This window comes from Cynocephalus volans, chromosome 1 (genome assembly GCF_027409185.1).
Source record: "Cynocephalus volans isolate mCynVol1 chromosome 1, mCynVol1.pri, whole genome shotgun sequence".
NCBI classification, from domain to species: Eukaryota; Metazoa; Chordata; class Mammalia; order Dermoptera; family Cynocephalidae; genus Cynocephalus; species Cynocephalus volans.
Genome location: NC_084460.1, coordinates 53,544,820 through 53,562,831, shown reverse-complemented (window position 1 = coordinate 53,562,831; position 18,012 = coordinate 53,544,820). Strand labels below are relative to the sequence as shown.

The following is an 18,012-nucleotide window of genomic DNA, read 5'->3' as shown; positions in this document are numbered from 1 at the left end:
TATTAACTGCATAGAAGGACCTCCATGAACACCTGTCAACTGCATAGAGGGACCTCTATAAACACCTGCCAACTATACAGAGGGACCCCATATACAACTGTTAACTGCTCAGCAATGCTAAGTACCATGCCAAGCACACTGGCAAATTTGTCCTCTTTAATCCTCATGATGGTTCCATCAGGTCCTGGAATTAATAAACAAATTCAGTAAAGTTGCAGGATACAAAGTCAACACACAAAAAACAGTAGCATTTCTTTATACTAGTAATGAACTATCTGAAAATGAAATTAATAAATCAACCTAATTCACAGTAATATCAAAAAGAATGAAAGAGGAGGAAACTTTTTTTTTTTTTTTTTTTTTAAAGATGACTGGTAAGGGGATCTTAACCCTTGACTTGGTGTCAGCACCACACTCTCTGAAGTGAGCCAACCGGCCATCCCTATATAGGTATCCGAACCCGTGGCCTTGGTGTTATCTGCACCACACTCTCCCAAGTGAGCCACAGGCTAGCCCAAGAGGAGGAAACTTAACCAAAGAAGTGAAAGAACTATATACTGAAAACTGTGAAACACTGATGAAAGAAATAGTTGACAAAGCTAATAAATAAAAAGGTGTCCCACATTCATGGACTGAAAGATTTAATATTCTTAAAATGTCCATACTACCCAAAGCAATCTACAATTCAGTGCAATCTCTATCAAAATTTCAATGTCATTTTTCATGGAAATAGGATAATCAATCCTAAAATTGGTATGGAACCACAAAATGTGAACAGCCAAAGCAATCTTGACCAGAAAGAACAAAGCTGGAGGCATCACATTAGCCAACTTCAAAATCTATTACAAAGCTATAATAAACAAAACAGCATGGCACTGTCATAAAAACAGACACATTGACCAATGGAACAGGACAGAGAGCCCAGAAATAAACACACACATTTATGGTCGATTGATTTTTTATAGAGGTGCCAAGAACAACCAATTAAGAAAGGACAGTCTCTTCAATAAACAGTGTTGAAAAATTGGATATCCACATGCTGAAGAATAAAATTGGACCCTTACTGCACACCATATAAAAAAATCAATGCAAAATGAATTAAAGACTTAACTGTAAGACTTAAAACTGTAAAACTACTAGAAGAAAACAGGGGAAATGCTCCACAACATTGGTCTTGGCAAAGGTTTTTTGAAATCACCCCCAAGATAAAAATAGACAAATGGGACCACATCAAACTGAAAAGCTTTTGCACAGCAAAGGAAACTAGAGTGAAAAGATAGCCCACAGACTGGGAAAAAGTATCCACAAGGCATACATCTGATAAGGGGCTAATATCCAAAATACATAAAGAACTCTAACAACTCAGTATCAAAAAAGTGAAGAACCCAATTAAAAAATGGGCAAAGGACCCAAACAGACATTTCTCAAAGGAAGATATACAAATGGCCAGCAGATATATGAAAAACTGCTCATCATCACTTATCGTCATGGAAATGCAAATTAAAACCACAATGACATTTCCCTTCACATCTGTTAGAATGGCTATTATCAAAAAAAGAAAAGAAAACAACTGTTGGTGAGGAGGTAGAGAAAAGGAAACGCTTGTGCACTGTTGGTGAGGATGTAAATTAATACAGCCATAATGGGAAGCAGTAAAGAGGTTTCTCAGAAATCTAAAAACAGAATTATCAAATGACCAGCAATCTCACTTCTAGGTATATATCATAAGGACTTGAAATCAATATGCCAAACAGGTATCTGCATTTCCATGTTCACTGCAGCAGTATTCACAGTAGCCGAGATACGGAGCAACCTAGGTGTCCATCATCAGATGAAAAACATGTGGTGCAGACACACAATGAAATACTATTCAGCCTTTAAAAAGAAGGAAATTGTCATTTGCAACAACATGGATGAACCTGGAGGATATTATGCTAAATGAAATACACCAGGCACAGAAATACAAATACTGCAGGATCTCACTTACATGTGAAATTTTAAAAAGCTGATCTCACAGAATTAGAGAGTAGAATGGTTGTCACCAGAGGCTGGGGGAGGGTAAATGAGGGGAAGATGTTGGTCAAAGGGTACAAAATCTCAGCTAGACAGGAGCAGTGAGCTTTCCTACTGCACAGAGTGGTGACTATAATAATCATGCATCGTATATTTCAAAATTGCTGAAAGAGTAGATTTTAAATGTTTTCACCACACAAAATAAGTATGTGAGGATAGATTTATTAGTGTGATTCAATCATTCAACAATGTAAAAATATATCAAAACATTACATTGTACCCCATAAATACATAATATACACAATTAGTATTTGTCAATTAAAAAATTTTAAAAGATTCTGATTCTCAACCCTGGCTGCAACCTAGGCTCATCTGGTGTATTGGTCAAGGTTTTCCAGAGAAACAGAAGCAACAGCATATACAGGCACACATGTACACCACACACACACACTGCTCTATATAAATACTCATATATATACACACAGGGTACTCCAAAAAGTTTGTGAAAAAATAGAGTTAAAAGATAATATGAATCTTCCATGAACTTTTGAAGAACTCTCCTATATAGAGTGTCGTGTGTGTGTATTGTGTGTATTAAGGAACTGACTCATAATTTTGGGGGCTGCAAGGCCAAAATTTGCAAGGCAGGCCAGCATGCTGAAAATTCTGGCAGGGGTTGATGTTGACATCTTAAGGCAAAATTTTTCTTCTCTGGGAAACCTCAGATGTTCTTAAGGTTTTCGACTGATTGGAAGAGGCCCACCTCCAGGGTACCCTCCTTAAAATTAACTGATTGCAAATGATAACCACATCTAAAAAATACATCACAGACACACCCAGGGAAGTGTTTAATTAAATGGTTGGGTAGGTCAGTCCAGCGAAGTTGACACATTAGAAGGACCTTCACCCCTGGGGAGGCCGTAAAGCACGGAGGAATCCATACAGTTCCTCCAAGGTGGGATGTGCACTGATGCTTTTAAAAAGGGTACAGGTGGCATGAGAATCGCTGCCCTAAGATGTGGAAATCACAGAGTATTCTCCACTTGTACCCATCTGGTGCTCGTTCCTCAATCCTGAAATCGCCTCCTTGGGGGTCCTGCCTCCCCCACTTGCGGTGGGCTACCTTCAGGCTGAGACCCTGCACCCTGCTTGTACTGCTGCATTCACAGCACCTAGCGCAGGGCCATGCACCCATGAGGAGTTCAGCAGAGGTGGACGAACGGTGGGTTACTCTCACGGGCTACAGAGCTAGAGACCTGGATCCAAAATGGGCAAGTTCTTTCCCCTCTCTCTGCCTCTCTTCCTCAACTGTAAAAAAAAAAAAAAAAAAAGGGACAATAATAGTATCTACTTCATCAGGTCATCATGGGGATTCGGTGAGGGAACACATGAGAAGCGCTTACCAAGGTAGCTGATATGAAGTAATAGCTCAAAAATAAATAAATAAATGAATGAATGAAATAGCCCTGTTGTGGCTGTGATCATCACTGGGCCTGCCGAGTTCCCACTCCAATAGATCTGCTGCTTCATGCTCAATGAGAACCACCCAGGGCCTGACCTGCCTCAGGCTACTCACCAATTGTCCCAAAGAGACCAATTTCTCTGGAGCATCCTGCACCCCAGCGAGCATCTGCAGCAACACCTGGTGTCCATGTGAGAAATGACTGGGTTTCCAGATAGTTTCACATCCCAAAGTCCCAACTTCCAAGAAAAGGCAGGGACTGCCTGGTGTTCTGTGAATTTACAGGTTAAGTCCTCACCTCACTACAGGTGGCTCTTCACTTTCCAGAAGGATTCAGTGCAAAGAGACTTTCAATACACCCTCCACCACATTTAAAATAGGATTTAAAGAACACAACACATTTCAGCTCTCACTTTTCACAATTATGTCCACTGGGGAAAGCAAAGAGAGTCACCCTTTCTTTAAATTTAGGCAACACTGGGAACTGTCCAAGCACCGCCTCTCTACAAGTCACATTCACTGTGCTATGTAACGCTTAAGTCACCATGTCCCTGGCCACCTACGCGTGTCCAAAGATCTCTCCTCCAGACACGGCCCCTCTTGCCTTGTTGATTTTACAGTGAAAGCCAGCTTTTAAAATTAGTCATGAGCTCCTCAAGTGTGCAGAGTGAGTCTAGTTTTTCCTTAGAATCCTTGAAGCCTGGAGCTGGGACATACAGTCCTTGTTAAATAAAAATAGCAAATTTTTTTTTTTAAAAAAGCTTTTAAAAAATTCTGTAGAGCACTGAAATGCCTCCTGTACATTAAATCCCCTTGAATCTAGCTTTTATACTCCAACACTAGGACTCCTCCTGTGCTTGTAGAAATGCATATTTCTGGGCCTCGCTCCCAGGATTCAGTATGTCAGGCTGTGGTAGAAAATGTTAATACTTACATAGTCATCATTTCACGTCAATTTTCATTACTATCGTGTGTGTATATTTTATACTGTGCATAATATGTTAGTATGGTACCTCTTATGTATATAGTTAATCAGTAATATACAAATATTGGTGGGGATTTTTTGTTTTTTTGTTTTGCTACTGGGATACACCATCAGAAAATTTCGTGATCTTCTCTGTAGATCGTTTCTAAAATGCCAATCCTCACTGAAAGTCCTTTCATAGAGCCTCTGTCCTCTGAGTAAAACCCAGCCTCCGAGTGTCACCAACAGTGGAACTCATCATGGGGGTCAAATAAACATTCAGACTCTCAAGACTGTTCTGGACCACATGCCAGCAGAACCCAGGACACTGATGCCAGCAGGGCGGCCCCAGGCATTCCCCTGAGAAAGTCCTCACAGCAGGTCACAGAGCCGCCAGCAGGACTCCCCCCTACCCCCCAGGTGACAAAGCTTGGGTGGAAGGATCAGATCAGGCAGGTGTGGGAGCCGCATAGAGATCACCACCTCCTGGGGCTAAGCTGACAGGGTCCCTTCAAGAATCAGGATCTCATTACTTATCACAATTACAGTCTTCCCCAAAACAGATGCAATTTGCCATGAAGGGTCATTAGCAATAACGGTTAGCCACAGGACTGGCATTCTTAGCCTTCTGAGTTCATATCATGGAATTAGGAAAAGGACTGAAGAGCCAGGCTCCTGTTAGCCCTTTGCTGGCACAACAGAGATCCTCAGTGTCTGGTCCCTTCCTGCACTTGCACGCTGAGCCCCAGATGCTCCACGACAGCACTCCTTCCCTAAATGCGCCCACCACTGCCATGTGTCTGACTTCACCCACCACACAAAAACCCTCATTCATTCTTTAAAACCCCACTCTCGTCTCCCCATCCTCCCTGATACTCGCCCACAGCCTGCTCGGGATGAAGCTTTGTCAGGTGGTGTAGGTCTCACCGGCTCCTGTGTTTGTGAGCCTGAGAGCTCCCCCAAAGCAGGAATGGGTCTGTTCAAAAGATGCCCATCCTCACCAACTTTCTGATTATAAAAGTAAGACATGCTCATTGTAACCACTCAAACAGCATGGGTGAGTAGACATGGTTAAAAAGTCTTAAATTGCCCATAATCCCTTCTGTCCTAAATGGTTTGGGGGACTTCCTCCAGGCATTGGTAGGGAACAGATAAAGATACTGCAGAGAATGGGGGTTCCTACTCTGCTTGGGGGAGAGGAAATCAGGAGAGCATTTCTGAGGGTGGTCTCTAAAGAATGATCAATGTGTAAAAGAGACATGCATTTAAATCTGGTTCTGTATTTCTAGGATGATATGCTAGAGGCGCATTCACAAAGTGTCTATGATGCAAAACAGATGGGACAGACGTGGCGTCCTCATGTCTGTGCGATGAGCAGATACAGGGGCGGCAGCCTCTTGTCACCAACTTGAGCCCTCCCTGCACAGGCATGCATACCACAGTAGTGCTCTCAGCCAGTGGCTGCACTGGCCCTTGTACCCACATCCTCTGTAGGATAGTCCACAAGTTCGCCCTCAGGCACTTTCCTGACCCCAGCTGCCCTGTGCGTGCACTGACAGTAAGTTGTTCTCTCCAAACCTGCTGGGGCCACAGCATTCGTAATCTTCTCCTTCATAAACACACGTCTACATAAAATTTTTATGTTTCGAGCTTTAATCAGCTATTTTGATTAAGAAAAATACAATTGGTTGGTCTCGATCCCTTTGGGTAAATTTCTGCCTTCTCATACGTATTCCTTCTTCCTTGTGATATAGAATGTGGTTGGGTATATGTGTTTATTTTTAAAAGATAAGAAAAGTGGGATCATTCTCAAGTTCTTTCTGTCCCCTCACAATACATCTTGGATGTACTTCATGCCCCAGAGCTGGCCATTCGCTTTCATGCCTGCACATGAGCTGTAACTGACTTAACTGGCCCCTTTCTGATCATCACTCAGAATGGTTCCAATTTTCCGATCACAATTATACTATGATGAGCACTCACGTACATCAGTGCTTCTCAATCGAAGGCAGTTCTTCCCCTGGGGAAACTGGGCAATGTCTGAAGACTTCTTGGGTTGTCACAACTGGGGGGAGTGCTACTGGCAGCTGGTGGGTAGAGGCCAAGGATGCCTACAGGGCACAGGAAAGCCCGCACAGCGATAATTACCTGGTCCAAAATGTTCTTTGTAGGAAGACTGAGAAACCTTGGTGTGTATAAACTGTTCTGCATGAGTGCTAGGCTACCTGGACTATGATGTCTGTATGTCCTGGCCCTGCAGGCTTGCTGCTATGAATTCCTGGATGCAGAGCTGCTGGAAGAGAGAGTATGTGCATCTAGAATTTGGATAGCTCTTTAAGGAGATTGCATCCAATTGTGGACAGTTCTAACTTTTCCCCATCTCTGACATCTCTTTGGAGTCCAGCACACCAGGATTATAGCCTGACTCTGCCCCTTTTCCTCATGTCCTCTGACCTTTGCCATCCTCACAGAACGAGGACCTCAGCCACCTGAGGGCAGCACCCAGCTGAGCACAGCCAGGGTGCAGTTACCGCTTGGCTCTGGTTACTAGTAACCACTGACAATCTAACAAATGTTCACTACTCATACCATAAGCAGGACTGCATCCAAAGGAAAACAGACCCAGATGCACAGGTGGGGTTTGCATAGGGGTGACGTGGACACACGACGGTGCAGCAGGTATTATTAGGTAGGGGTAAGCTGGGGGAATTATTCCCTGTAGCGTTTTACAATTTATGCAAAGGCCCCATCGTGGTCCAGCTCCACACACCTGTGTTTAGGGCAGGGCCTGGCTTCTCCTAGGCAATCACTATGTGTTGGGGACATACATTAAAGAAGACCAGGATGCCTGCTGTCTCAAGGTCATGTGGGAGCTTAGGATCTGGAAGTCTCCAGGTGGGATTCCGTGTTTCTCCACAAGGAGGATGATAATGACATTGAAAGCAGGGACCACCTGAGCACTGTGTGCCCCAGGCAGACCTTGGCTCATTAGTCCCCACGACAGCCTAACAAGGGAGACAGAGCTATCACCTATGAGCTACAGACAAGCAGCAAGGGCCTGCACATGCCGTGACCTGCCTAGGGTCTGCCACAGTAGGTAGAATGACCTGAGGCCGGGAGCCCCAGGGCTTCTCCCCCTGGTCTGGAATGGGTGGCTCATGGTGGCAGGTACCATCTAAAGGACTTCTCCCGACCGATGCAAAGGACTCCTTCCACCAGTCCTGCCACTCGGGGCACTAAGCGATTAATTCTCATCCTTGTTCCTGGCTAAGCAGGCAAGCAAAACCATGTCCAATTACACAAGCACACTGATTGCACATCAGATGGAGAATAGATGTGCCTGTTTGGATGCTAGGACATTGACACTCTTGTTAAACTAACAAACTGACCAATGGCATGAGGAATAGTACAAACTGGCTGTGGAATATCGGCAACACTGGGAGTCGAAATTCACTTGGGTCCTGTGGGGTTGTATTCTGACGACCTGTGGTGGGTTACCCAGTTCTTGGCTGTTCCTACGCTCTCCAACAATGGTGACAATGATGACTGTCTTGTTACCACACCACCACCACTCACTAAGCACAGCGAGATGGGACTACATTTAGGGGAATTATCCCTTTTAGTCATATAATAATAACCTTGTTATCACCCCCTTTTACAGATGGTGTAACTGAGGCACAGAGAGGTTAGAAAACTTGTCTAAGGTCACAGAGCTAGAAAGGGACACATCAAAACAAATGGGGGGACCAGACCCTACAGAAAGTCTCTCTACGAAGGGAGTCCAGACAGGAAGGCCCGTCTGGACACGCAGACACTGAGAAATTCCCAGTGGCACGGACTGAGAGCTCGTCTCCTGCAAAATTCGTATGTTGAAACCTAACCCCCAATGTGATGGTGTTAGAAGGTGGGACCTTAGGGGTCGAGGGAGGAGCTTCATGAATGGGATTAGTGCCCTCATTAAAGGGACCCCAGAGAGCTCCGTCGTCCCTTCTTCCCTGTGAGGACACAGTGAGAAGACACCATCTGTGAATCAGGAAGTGGGCCATCACCTGACACTGATTCTGTGCCTTGACCTTAAACTTCCAGCTTCCAGAGCTGTGAGAAGTAAATGTTGACTGTCTGCAAGCCATGCAGTCTAAGGTATTTTGTTTTAACAGCCCCGGAGGACTACGACGGCAGCATAGATGAGTCTGGGGACCCACCCCATTGGAGCAAGGAACACAGCTAATCCTGCAATGATACCTGTATGTCCTGGCCCTGCAGGCTTGCTGTGGTGAATGCCTGGGGTGAAAACTCTCTGCTTGCAAGGACAAGCTATGCAGGTAGCTGAGAAAGCTCTGGAAAAGCTGGTTTTCTCACGCAAACAACTCCTTCCCCTTGCGGTCCGGTTTCCTGTAGAAGCCCCTCTGCCCCTCGCTCCTTCCCTCATTACTTTTCCACTGGGCTGGACACCAGGATGGTGCAACAGCTGTGGTCCCCACACTTGGGCTCAAGGCAGCAGAAGAGGTAAAACACAGATATCTTTTACTTGACAGATTTTAAAACTTGAATCTTGGGGTAGCAACATAAAACCGTTCCTTACAAAATTCACCTTTAATACTTGAGAGCACTTCCTGTGCCCTGCTTTAAATAGCACTGACCACACGCACCCGTGGAGATGCCCATGTGTGAGCCTGTTTGGGGGCTGTCACATGGACAGGCACACACATGTGGGAAGGCATGTGTGTAAGCCTGTGTGTGGGCAGGCGTGTGTGCAGGCAGGGTTGTATACACCATGAGCTCTGGCATCCAAAACAAGGTATAAACACGTAGTCTGTACATACCTTTCTGTGTTGATCAAGACATCATAAATGCTGTGCACAGAAATCCAACCGTCAGACTCAGGCTAAAGCAAATACATTCACCACCATGATGTGATACAGCCGTGATCCTGCTGATGGCTCGTCTTCCAGAGATTCACAAAGCCGGCCTGCTGCTGATGGGGCCCCTACCATTTCCAGAAATTAAATTCTAATGTAGACGCATGTTGAGGTTGACCAATAGAGAATTCAGGTTGCCAAAATGTTTGATAACAAAAATTTCCTTGGAATGTCCACGTGGGACAAGACAATGTCTGCCAAGTCTCTGTCAGTAGTACAGTGCATATGTGTGTGTGCATACATGTGTGTGCATGTATACATGGACGGACGAACAGCATGTGTGTGCCTGTGCACATACACGTGGACAGATGGATAAACTGTGTGCATGTACGCACACACATGTATACATGGACAGATAAACAGCATGTGTAGCGTGTGCACATGTACATAGACAGATGGATAAAACAAATAAAATTCCCATTATTATTAATAATTGATTAATCTACTGCTTACTGCTTGGTGCTTTCCTACTTCCACACCATGAAAATCTAGAAATAATACGTCAATGAGACAGTGGGAGCAGTTTGAGCTCAACACGCTGCAGAGAAAGCAGGTGACAACGGAACCTGACCACTGTCCGCAGAGACTCTAGTGAGCCCTTCCTACTGAAAACAATTCCCGCCCAAAAGAAACACCTATTGGCCTTGTCCATAACAATGTTAAATTTCCCCCCCAGTATTTTATCTTGGAGATTCATAATTTGGGGAGTTATGGGCACATTTAGGAATGCGATAAAAGCAAATAACTGCCTTCTGCACTCGATTCTGGGCTCCAGGGGCCTCAGATCACATGCCCTGGGACTAGCACACAGAGGCTCAGTTTGCAAATGGCAGGAAGCGGGACCACAGACATGCCTACCACTCTGCGCCACAGGCCCATCCATCAGAAGGGTGGATCTTAGGGTCGAATGAGGAGCTGTGGCCTTGGGCCCATGAAAAACCCATGGAGGAAAGGAGGCCTTGCTCGGGGCTTGCAAATGATGGCGAATGCTACACATTCCCCAGCACAGCATGGCGGCAAGCCTGGGCTGCATTGAGGACACCTGAGTTGCTAGAATGAGTTTCTAGGATGAGTTCTGCCTTCCCTTGCTCTGTCAGAGCATGGTTCACACTCCAGGGTTGCCGGGCAGGCCCCTCCCCCAGCACGTTCTGTCTCGGCGCTGGACCAGCCCAGCTGCAGAGGCCCTGGGATGAGTGAGGCATTGGGGCGAAAGGCTACCAGGCCTAACTTGGGCTCAGTCAGAAGAGAATCAGGTTATGCATCAGGAGCGGTGGCAGTGGGTTGAATGCGGGGCCGTAAGAGATAGGTCCACGTCCAAATCCTCAGAACCAAACAATGTGACCTTATTGGGAAAATGGATATTTGCAGATGTAATTAAGTTAAAGATCTCTACATGAGAGGATCATCCAGGATTAACCAGATGGGTCCTAAATCCAATGACTAGTGTCCTCATAAGAAAAGGGGAAGACAGAGGGAGAAGAGGAGGCCACGTGAACACAGAGGAAGAGAGTGGAGCAATGCAGCCACAAGCCACGGGACGAGAAAGGACCCCCTCCCCCAGAGCCTTTGAAGGGAACATGGCCTTACTGACACCTTGATTTTGGATTTCTGGCATCCAGAACTGTGAGAGGATCAGTTCTGCAGTTACAAGCCACGATGTCGGTGACACTTCATTACAGCAGCCACTAGAGACTAATACAATTGGCCAAAGACAGAGCAGTGTGGCCAAGGAGGAGGCTGCCCTGTCCTGGGGAGCTTGTGCCCAAGAAGGAGGACAGGATGCTGGGCAGAGGGGACTGAGGTGGCAACCATGGACCCAGCCAGATGAGTGTCAATGCTGTCTCCACAGCAGGAACTCTGTCTGCTGCTTGCTGACAAAGTAGATCTGGGCCAGGCCTGAGGGTCCCAAGAAACAAAATGCACAGATGCCTGTCCTTTTCCCTGTTTACCCAAAATGATTATATTATGCCTAAACAGCCTAGCAATGCCCTGGATGAAAGACAAATAGGGGAGCCCTTTCCTGGCATGACAACCTCTGTCTACCCCGTGACCTGATGAGGACAGTGACTGTTCTGAGGCTGACCCTATGCCGGCCCTGCATTAGAGCTGAAAGGGATTAATCCACCCAATCCTCAGAAAAGGCCAAGCACAGCAGACAGCTGCAGCTCCTGAGCCGGCAGCCTGGGTTCAAATCCCAGCCTGGCACCAAGAAGTTGTGTGGCCTTGGCCCAGTCACATGGCTTCTCTATGCCTGTTTCCCACCTGTAAAATAAGGATAATAACGATGTCAACAACCTCATTGGGCTGATGGGAAAATAAAATGTTTACCATAACAACCTTAGACCAGTGCCTAATACGCACACCCAAGAATTATGCCCCAGAATGGGTAAGGGATTTATATAAGGTCACACCCCAAATGAGGGCACAGTCTAGCCATGGTTCTTGACTGGAGTGATTTTGCCCTCAGGGGACACATGGCAATGTCTGCAGGTATTTTTGGTTATTACCACTGCGGGTGAGGGTGTTACTGGCATACAGGGGGTGGAGGCCAAGGATACTGCTAAACATTCTAAAATGCCTATGACAGACCTTCCACAGCAGAGAATCACCTGGCCCCAGATGTCACTAGTGCCATGTTGAGGGTCCCTCCTCTAGCCCATGACCCCTGATTGCACCAGCTGTTCTCAGACATGAGCCACATAATCCCGCCCTGCAGGAGGCTGATGGGCCTTTAAGGGAAAGGTTCCAGGGCCAAGTAAGTTTGGGAGACATCACAGGTCCCAGCCTCTTCAGAGACATCCAATGGCTGGCTCTGAGTTTCTGTCACAAAGACACTGGTTCAACTACTGATGTCAGTCTCTTCCAAACGCCTAGGATGTCAGAAGCCCCTTCGTAGTCTGTAGCACACACGCTCAGAAATGCTTCATTAGGCCAGATGGGAAAGGCTCAGAGGCATGCAAGGTGATAGAAACAGGAAGGCTGGGGAACCCTGGGCTTCTGTAAGCACCCCTGGTCACAGCACCCATCACCCATGTCCCTTCAGCACCAGCAGGGACAGCATCAGCATCCACAGCTTTCCCCATTTCCCACCAGACACCCAGGGCAGTGACGTGCTGGGTCAGGCCCCCGCGCCTCCACCCACACTGCCATGCCGTAACAGCCACCACAAGAGGCTTCAGCAAGAACAATCCTCCCCGACTCCTCCCCAAGGCCAACACCCATGTCCAACATGGCCTTCCCCTCCTGAAGGTGACAGGAGAGCCCAGCTCAGCCTGTCCTGGGTCTTTATTACAGGGCAGTCCGTGGTCCTCTATCTCCTTGAGCCCCCGAGTCCCCTAGGGTAGGACAGAGCAACTACTCTGACCTTGGGAACACACTGTGAGGACAACTGTGGAGCTGAACTTCCAAGGACCTTGTGAACATCTTGCCCCAAACAAGTGCACGCTGTGTGTCCCCCTCAGACCCTTCCTGAGATGGCTACTTGGGATCCATCGATCAAGTCATCTTTCTGCCCACCTTCCATCTCATCTTGCTTTTCTTTAAAAGTCAAGATCTTTTGCTATAATTTCCAGTCACTGAATATCTGTACACCATACTTTTTGCCACATCATCCTCAGGGGTGACATCTTCAAAGTCACTTGATGCTCTGCTTTTGTTTTCTTAAGCACACATGAGAACTAATATGCAGCTCTCGAAACAAAACAAGTTCAGCTAGGCCTCTCCCAAATCCATGTGGAGCCCAGCCGCACACACCCCACCAAGTTTCGGGAAAGGCTCCCTTCCCGTGTCCCTCCAGGTGCAGGCCCTCACCCTGTCCCTCCAACATGAGCTCCGGGCCCCACCCCCTGGTGACACCAAACCTCGGACACCCCCACACTCCATGATCCGCCCTTTCCTCACCAGAGATTATGGAGTCGTTCAGTGCCTCTTCATCCTGATACAAGAGCAAGTCGTCTTTGAGCTCGGGACTCACGAGCAGGTTTTCCTTGTTCTCCTCGGACTCGCTGGCTGCAGCCCGCTTGCTCTCCGGGGCCATGTCGCAGCCCCACGCCTCCTCCCGCTCCCTGCCCCGCTCCACGCTGGATGTTCTTGACAGACGGACGTCCGCCCGTTTCTTCGGGGACCCTCTATTTTCCCTTCCTTGGAAACTAAATCAGAGAGACAGTTCCGGTGACATGTTACCCGTCACCTGGAAACCCAGCAAAATCGTCTTACATATAACGAACATTGCAAAAGCAGCACCAGGTACGTGCAGCTTCTTGACTTCTGTCCTGGGCACCCCAGGCTGGAAGCTCCAAAGAGCACAGGGCTTTGAGTCCAAGGCAAGAAGCTGTTTAAAATGTGCTGTTTGAAAAGCACAGGACATGCATGCGATAAATAACCTGCCAAAACGTATGCAGATGAAGGCCTTCACAAGAGCTGAGAAGGGCATTCTGTTCGTCTAATATTCCACCAGACCAATGTTTGTCTCATGACCCACTTTCCCCCAACAATTCCCTTCTCCTTCATAGTCCATGAACCACACATGATCTAAAATAAGAGAGTAAGTTACTGGGACAGGCTTCCTTGTGCTGTTGCACAATGAAAACTGTAGCACCTCCAGCCTGGGACCAGTAAAACAGCTACTTCTCTCCTGGGAAGCTCCTGGCCCATCCTGGATCCTGCGGGGCTCACGCAGGGGGCTCAGAGCCAGTTCCCACAGTGCGCATCCCTGGCCACCCCCTCCCGGATGTGGGAACCACAGCCAGCCAAGTAATCCACAGAGCCTGGTGCAAGATGAAGATGTGGGGCTCTTTGTTCAAAAATTATGAAGATTTTGCAGGTGGGGACAACAGAGCATGACACCAGCCTGGGCCCTGGTGACCAGGCAGGGGCTATGCCCATGAGGCCAGCCTGGTGGGAGCTCTGGCATCTCCACTGGGGGGGAGGGGGGGCAGGGCCTCACCTGTCCTGACGGTGCTTCGTGGCCAGCGCCCGGTGCAGCTCCTCAATGACACGGCTGGGGGGCAGCGGCCGGTGGACGGTGGTGAGATGTGGAGACCCCGTGGGTGTGGAAAGCTGTCCACGGAGGGGAGGGTCAGGACTCCTCACACTGGAGCCTTGGAAGAGCGCAGCTTGGCCTGGGACATGGGAGGAACCAATGAGAACATAACTCCTCAGGAGGTGGGCAAAGGGCCTTGCTGAGTTAGGAGCTCCCCGGCCAGGCGGCCCCAACTAACACTGAGATGCTGGACTGGGGTCCCCTGCTCCCAAGCCGAGACCAAGGGACATTTGCCCAGTTCCACTCCATCCAAGGGCCCACCCTGATGGGGCTGAGTTCTGCAGACATCAGTGCTCACAAGTTCCCTACAAGGAACCAGGCTTAGAAAAGCCTCCTCCCTGCTCTACAAGCTCAGCTTCCAGAAGCTGCACTTTCTTTCAGTGGAATCCGGAAGAATTTCCCAAGCTCTGCAGCCATCCTTCAGCCTGGATGACTACCTCAGCCCACTTCCTGCCGTCACCACAACGTCTGGTCACATTTGCCACCAACCGTCTCCCCGTGCCTCAGCTGGGGAACCTCTCTGGAAGGAGAATCCGATCATGCCTCTCCCGTTTTCCTTAGGACATGATTCGAGCTCATGGCCAGGTCCCACAGCCCCTCAGGCTGCTCCACCCAACCCCTGGCTTCATCCCCTCCACTGTCCCCACCTCCATCTCTCCACCCCAGCAGGTGAACACCTCTCCAGTTCCTGAAAGCACCACACTCTCTCTACGCTGAGCCTTTGCAGAGGCTGTTCCCTCTGCTTGAAATGCTTTTCCTCTCCTCTACCTCACTATCACAGATTCTATGAACCCACCCTTGTTTAGAGACCCCATCACCCACCCGTGGTAGCTGAGGCTACCCCTGACACCCTGTTCCTCACACGTGGAGTGAATTACTTTGCCAGGTCTGTCCTCAATGTTTAACATTGAGCTTTTAGGGGGCAGTCCGGGATCCACCTGCCTTACTGCAGTATCCCAAGCCTGGTGCTTAAAATGCACGCAACAAACATGCATTCACATGAAATGAATTTGAAAATAATTCAAAATAGACTTGCTCATTCAAATCTACAAAAGTGAGCCCTCCCTCTTTCCTTCAGACACTTTCTGAATATGAGCTTCAACAGGGCACTGGGTGCTCTGAGCAGCAGAAAGCGTGGGTTTTGTCTCACACAGATGTGGCTTCTGGTCTCAATCTGCCTCTGACCTGTGTGTGAGATCCTGCGCAGGTCGCCTAAGCTCTCCAAGTCTCAGCTTCTTGTCTGCATTGACCAGCAGGAGCCCAGCAGTGGGTGAGGGGCCAGCACCCACCAGGTGTGCATACATAGACTCCCATTCCCAAATGCGACTCAGCAGGCTCTGGCTGGACCAGCACAAACAAATCCACTCCTTTTTATCCCAACAGAAAAAAAAGGTGGTGGTGGTGGGGATCTAAATCATCCCCACTTCCTATAAACCAGAAACAAACTGCCCCAATACAATCCTGGAATGTATTGGAGAGCATCAGTAAAAAGCATAATTCACGAATACAAGAGAAGCTCTAAGTCTCGCTGAGAATTCCCCAGTTACTTAGCTTTCTTTGTGAGCACCTGCTAATGCCGGACAAGGCCAGGCCACAAGGAAACAGCCCAGGCTCTCTGCCCTCCACAGGGGGAGCCAGACAGGACAAGGCAGACAGAGAACAAAACGTTTCCAGGTAGAGAAAGGAAGAGAGCGTGCCATGCGGATGGGCTGGCAGCACTCAGAGGGAAGGCAGGCGGTGGGTGGGTTTGGGACAGGGAGGTCAGGAGAGGCTTCTCTGCAGAGAGGACCTTTGAGCTGAGACCTGAGGGAGAGGGTGTGGCAGCTGTGCAAGACGTGGCCAGGAGCGGCGGGCGGGGGCTCCAACGGCCCCGACCCGGGCCTCGGCCCTTCCATGGGGCTGCCCCTGCTCATTACAGCGACACCTCTTCAGCATGGTGAGTGATACTCCATGTCACCACAGCCCTACGAGGAAGGCAGTACTAGCCCCACTGTACAAATAGGGAAACTGAGGCAATGTGGCTTGCCTGTGCTCGCTCAGCCTGGTGCAGCTGGGATTCCACCCAGGGTCTCTGCTCCACTGTCCATCGTGGATACATCACGCGAGTGCTCCCCACTCACTGCTCTGCCTGCCCCGTGGACCTCACATCTCTCCTGTTTCTCAGATGAGGAAACCGATGTTCAGAAGCCAGCTTGAGGGCGAGCTGCCAGGAGGTGGCGGGGGCTGGGACTGGTGACTGGCACATGACTCCAGTTGCAGTTGACAGAGGCTGTAGGTCCCCACACAACAGAGCTGACTGTCACCAGCTGGACCAGGGCAGGGAAAGGTCTGCAGCAAGGTGTAAACGCACATGTCCCCAAGGTCCAAGCAGGTGAAACACAGCTGAGCCCAGGGCCTCACACAACTCTTAGGAAGGGGAGGATGGGGACTGTGGCACACGGAGGGGCTCCGCCCATCTTAACATGCTGCTGTGACTGTATCCACCAGACACCAAAACTGCTGGCACCTTGATCTTGGACTTCCAGCCTCTAGAACTGTGAGAAGTAAATTTCTGTTGCTGATAAGCCACCCAACTTGTGGCATTTTGTTATAGCAGCCCAAATGGACTAGGACACCTGTGGTCCCGTGTCAGGTGGAGATGGGTGGTACACCTGTGTCCCTGGGTGCCAGGAGGTAAGCCCATGGCAGCTCTTCTGCTGCCATCTAGCGTTCACTTGCTGAAGCAAACATTTTCCCCAAAAGAAAACGAAAAAGAGCTGAGAAAATTAAGACACCCAAATCTCAGCAGGAAGAAATCCAGGCTGAACTTCAAAGCTCTTAATCACCCTCCAGTGCCCTCCCACTCCCAATTCATCCCCATATTAATCAATGACATGTCAGTATATATCCTCAAGTTCCTCGCAACTGAGGCAGGGTGGAAGCCAGAGGTGTTGACAGACAGGCTGGGGACAGAACCCCAGGGACCAAGAATTAGGACATGCAACCAAAGGAGAGGAGCCCTATGGACAGAGCTGGTGCAGTCTGAGGTCTGATCCTTCAGGTGACACATCAGCCAGAATAAGACGAGGTGGGAGGTGCCTAATCACATGAGTCTTATTTATTTATTTTTTAAAAGATGACCAGTAAGGGGATCTTAACCCGTAAGGAGATCTTAACTCTTGACTTGGTGTTGTCAGCACCACGCTCTCCCGAGTGAGCTACAGGCTGGCCCTAATCACATAGGTTTTAAATTGTTTCAGGTTTCAATGGATGGAAAATGGAATCATCACAAAGATAATAACAAAATGCAAAACAGTGTTGTTTTGCCTCAAAAATTCTGCTCTAATTTGTGTGGCCATGTCCCCCAAAGCCTGAATATTTTGACTCATTCCCAGAGATGTAGAAAGATGCAGAAAGCAGACAGAGGGCTCAGAAGTTCACTCATTCATTTCATCACATACTGTCCTCGCCTGGACACAGTGAGCTCCTGCTGTATGCAGGCACTAAGCCTGTGCTCAGATTTGACAGTGAATGCAGAGACGTGGCGGCTCTCATAGGGCAACTGTCTGGGGACAAGGGGGAGAGGTGACAAGTAATCCTACAGATGAGGCATGTCTGGTTCCTGGGGCTGCTG

The 18,012-nt window shown here is 48.5% G+C and overlaps 1 protein-coding gene across 1 annotated transcript in view; it reads right to left on the bottom strand.

Annotated features, from left to right (window-relative positions):
- The window catches only part of PHACTR3 (phosphatase and actin regulator 3), a 210,262-nt gene that overhangs the window by 47,723 nt on the left and 144,527 nt on the right, over positions 1-18,012 (bottom strand). The window contains exons 6-7 of the mRNA XM_063096382.1: positions 14,304-14,478; positions 13,259-13,506 (exon numbers count right to left, since the gene is read on the bottom strand). Of these exons, the coding sequence (XP_062952452.1) occupies positions 13,259-13,506; positions 14,304-14,478 (423 nt within the window). The remainder of the gene's footprint in view (positions 1-13,258; positions 13,507-14,303; positions 14,479-18,012) is intronic.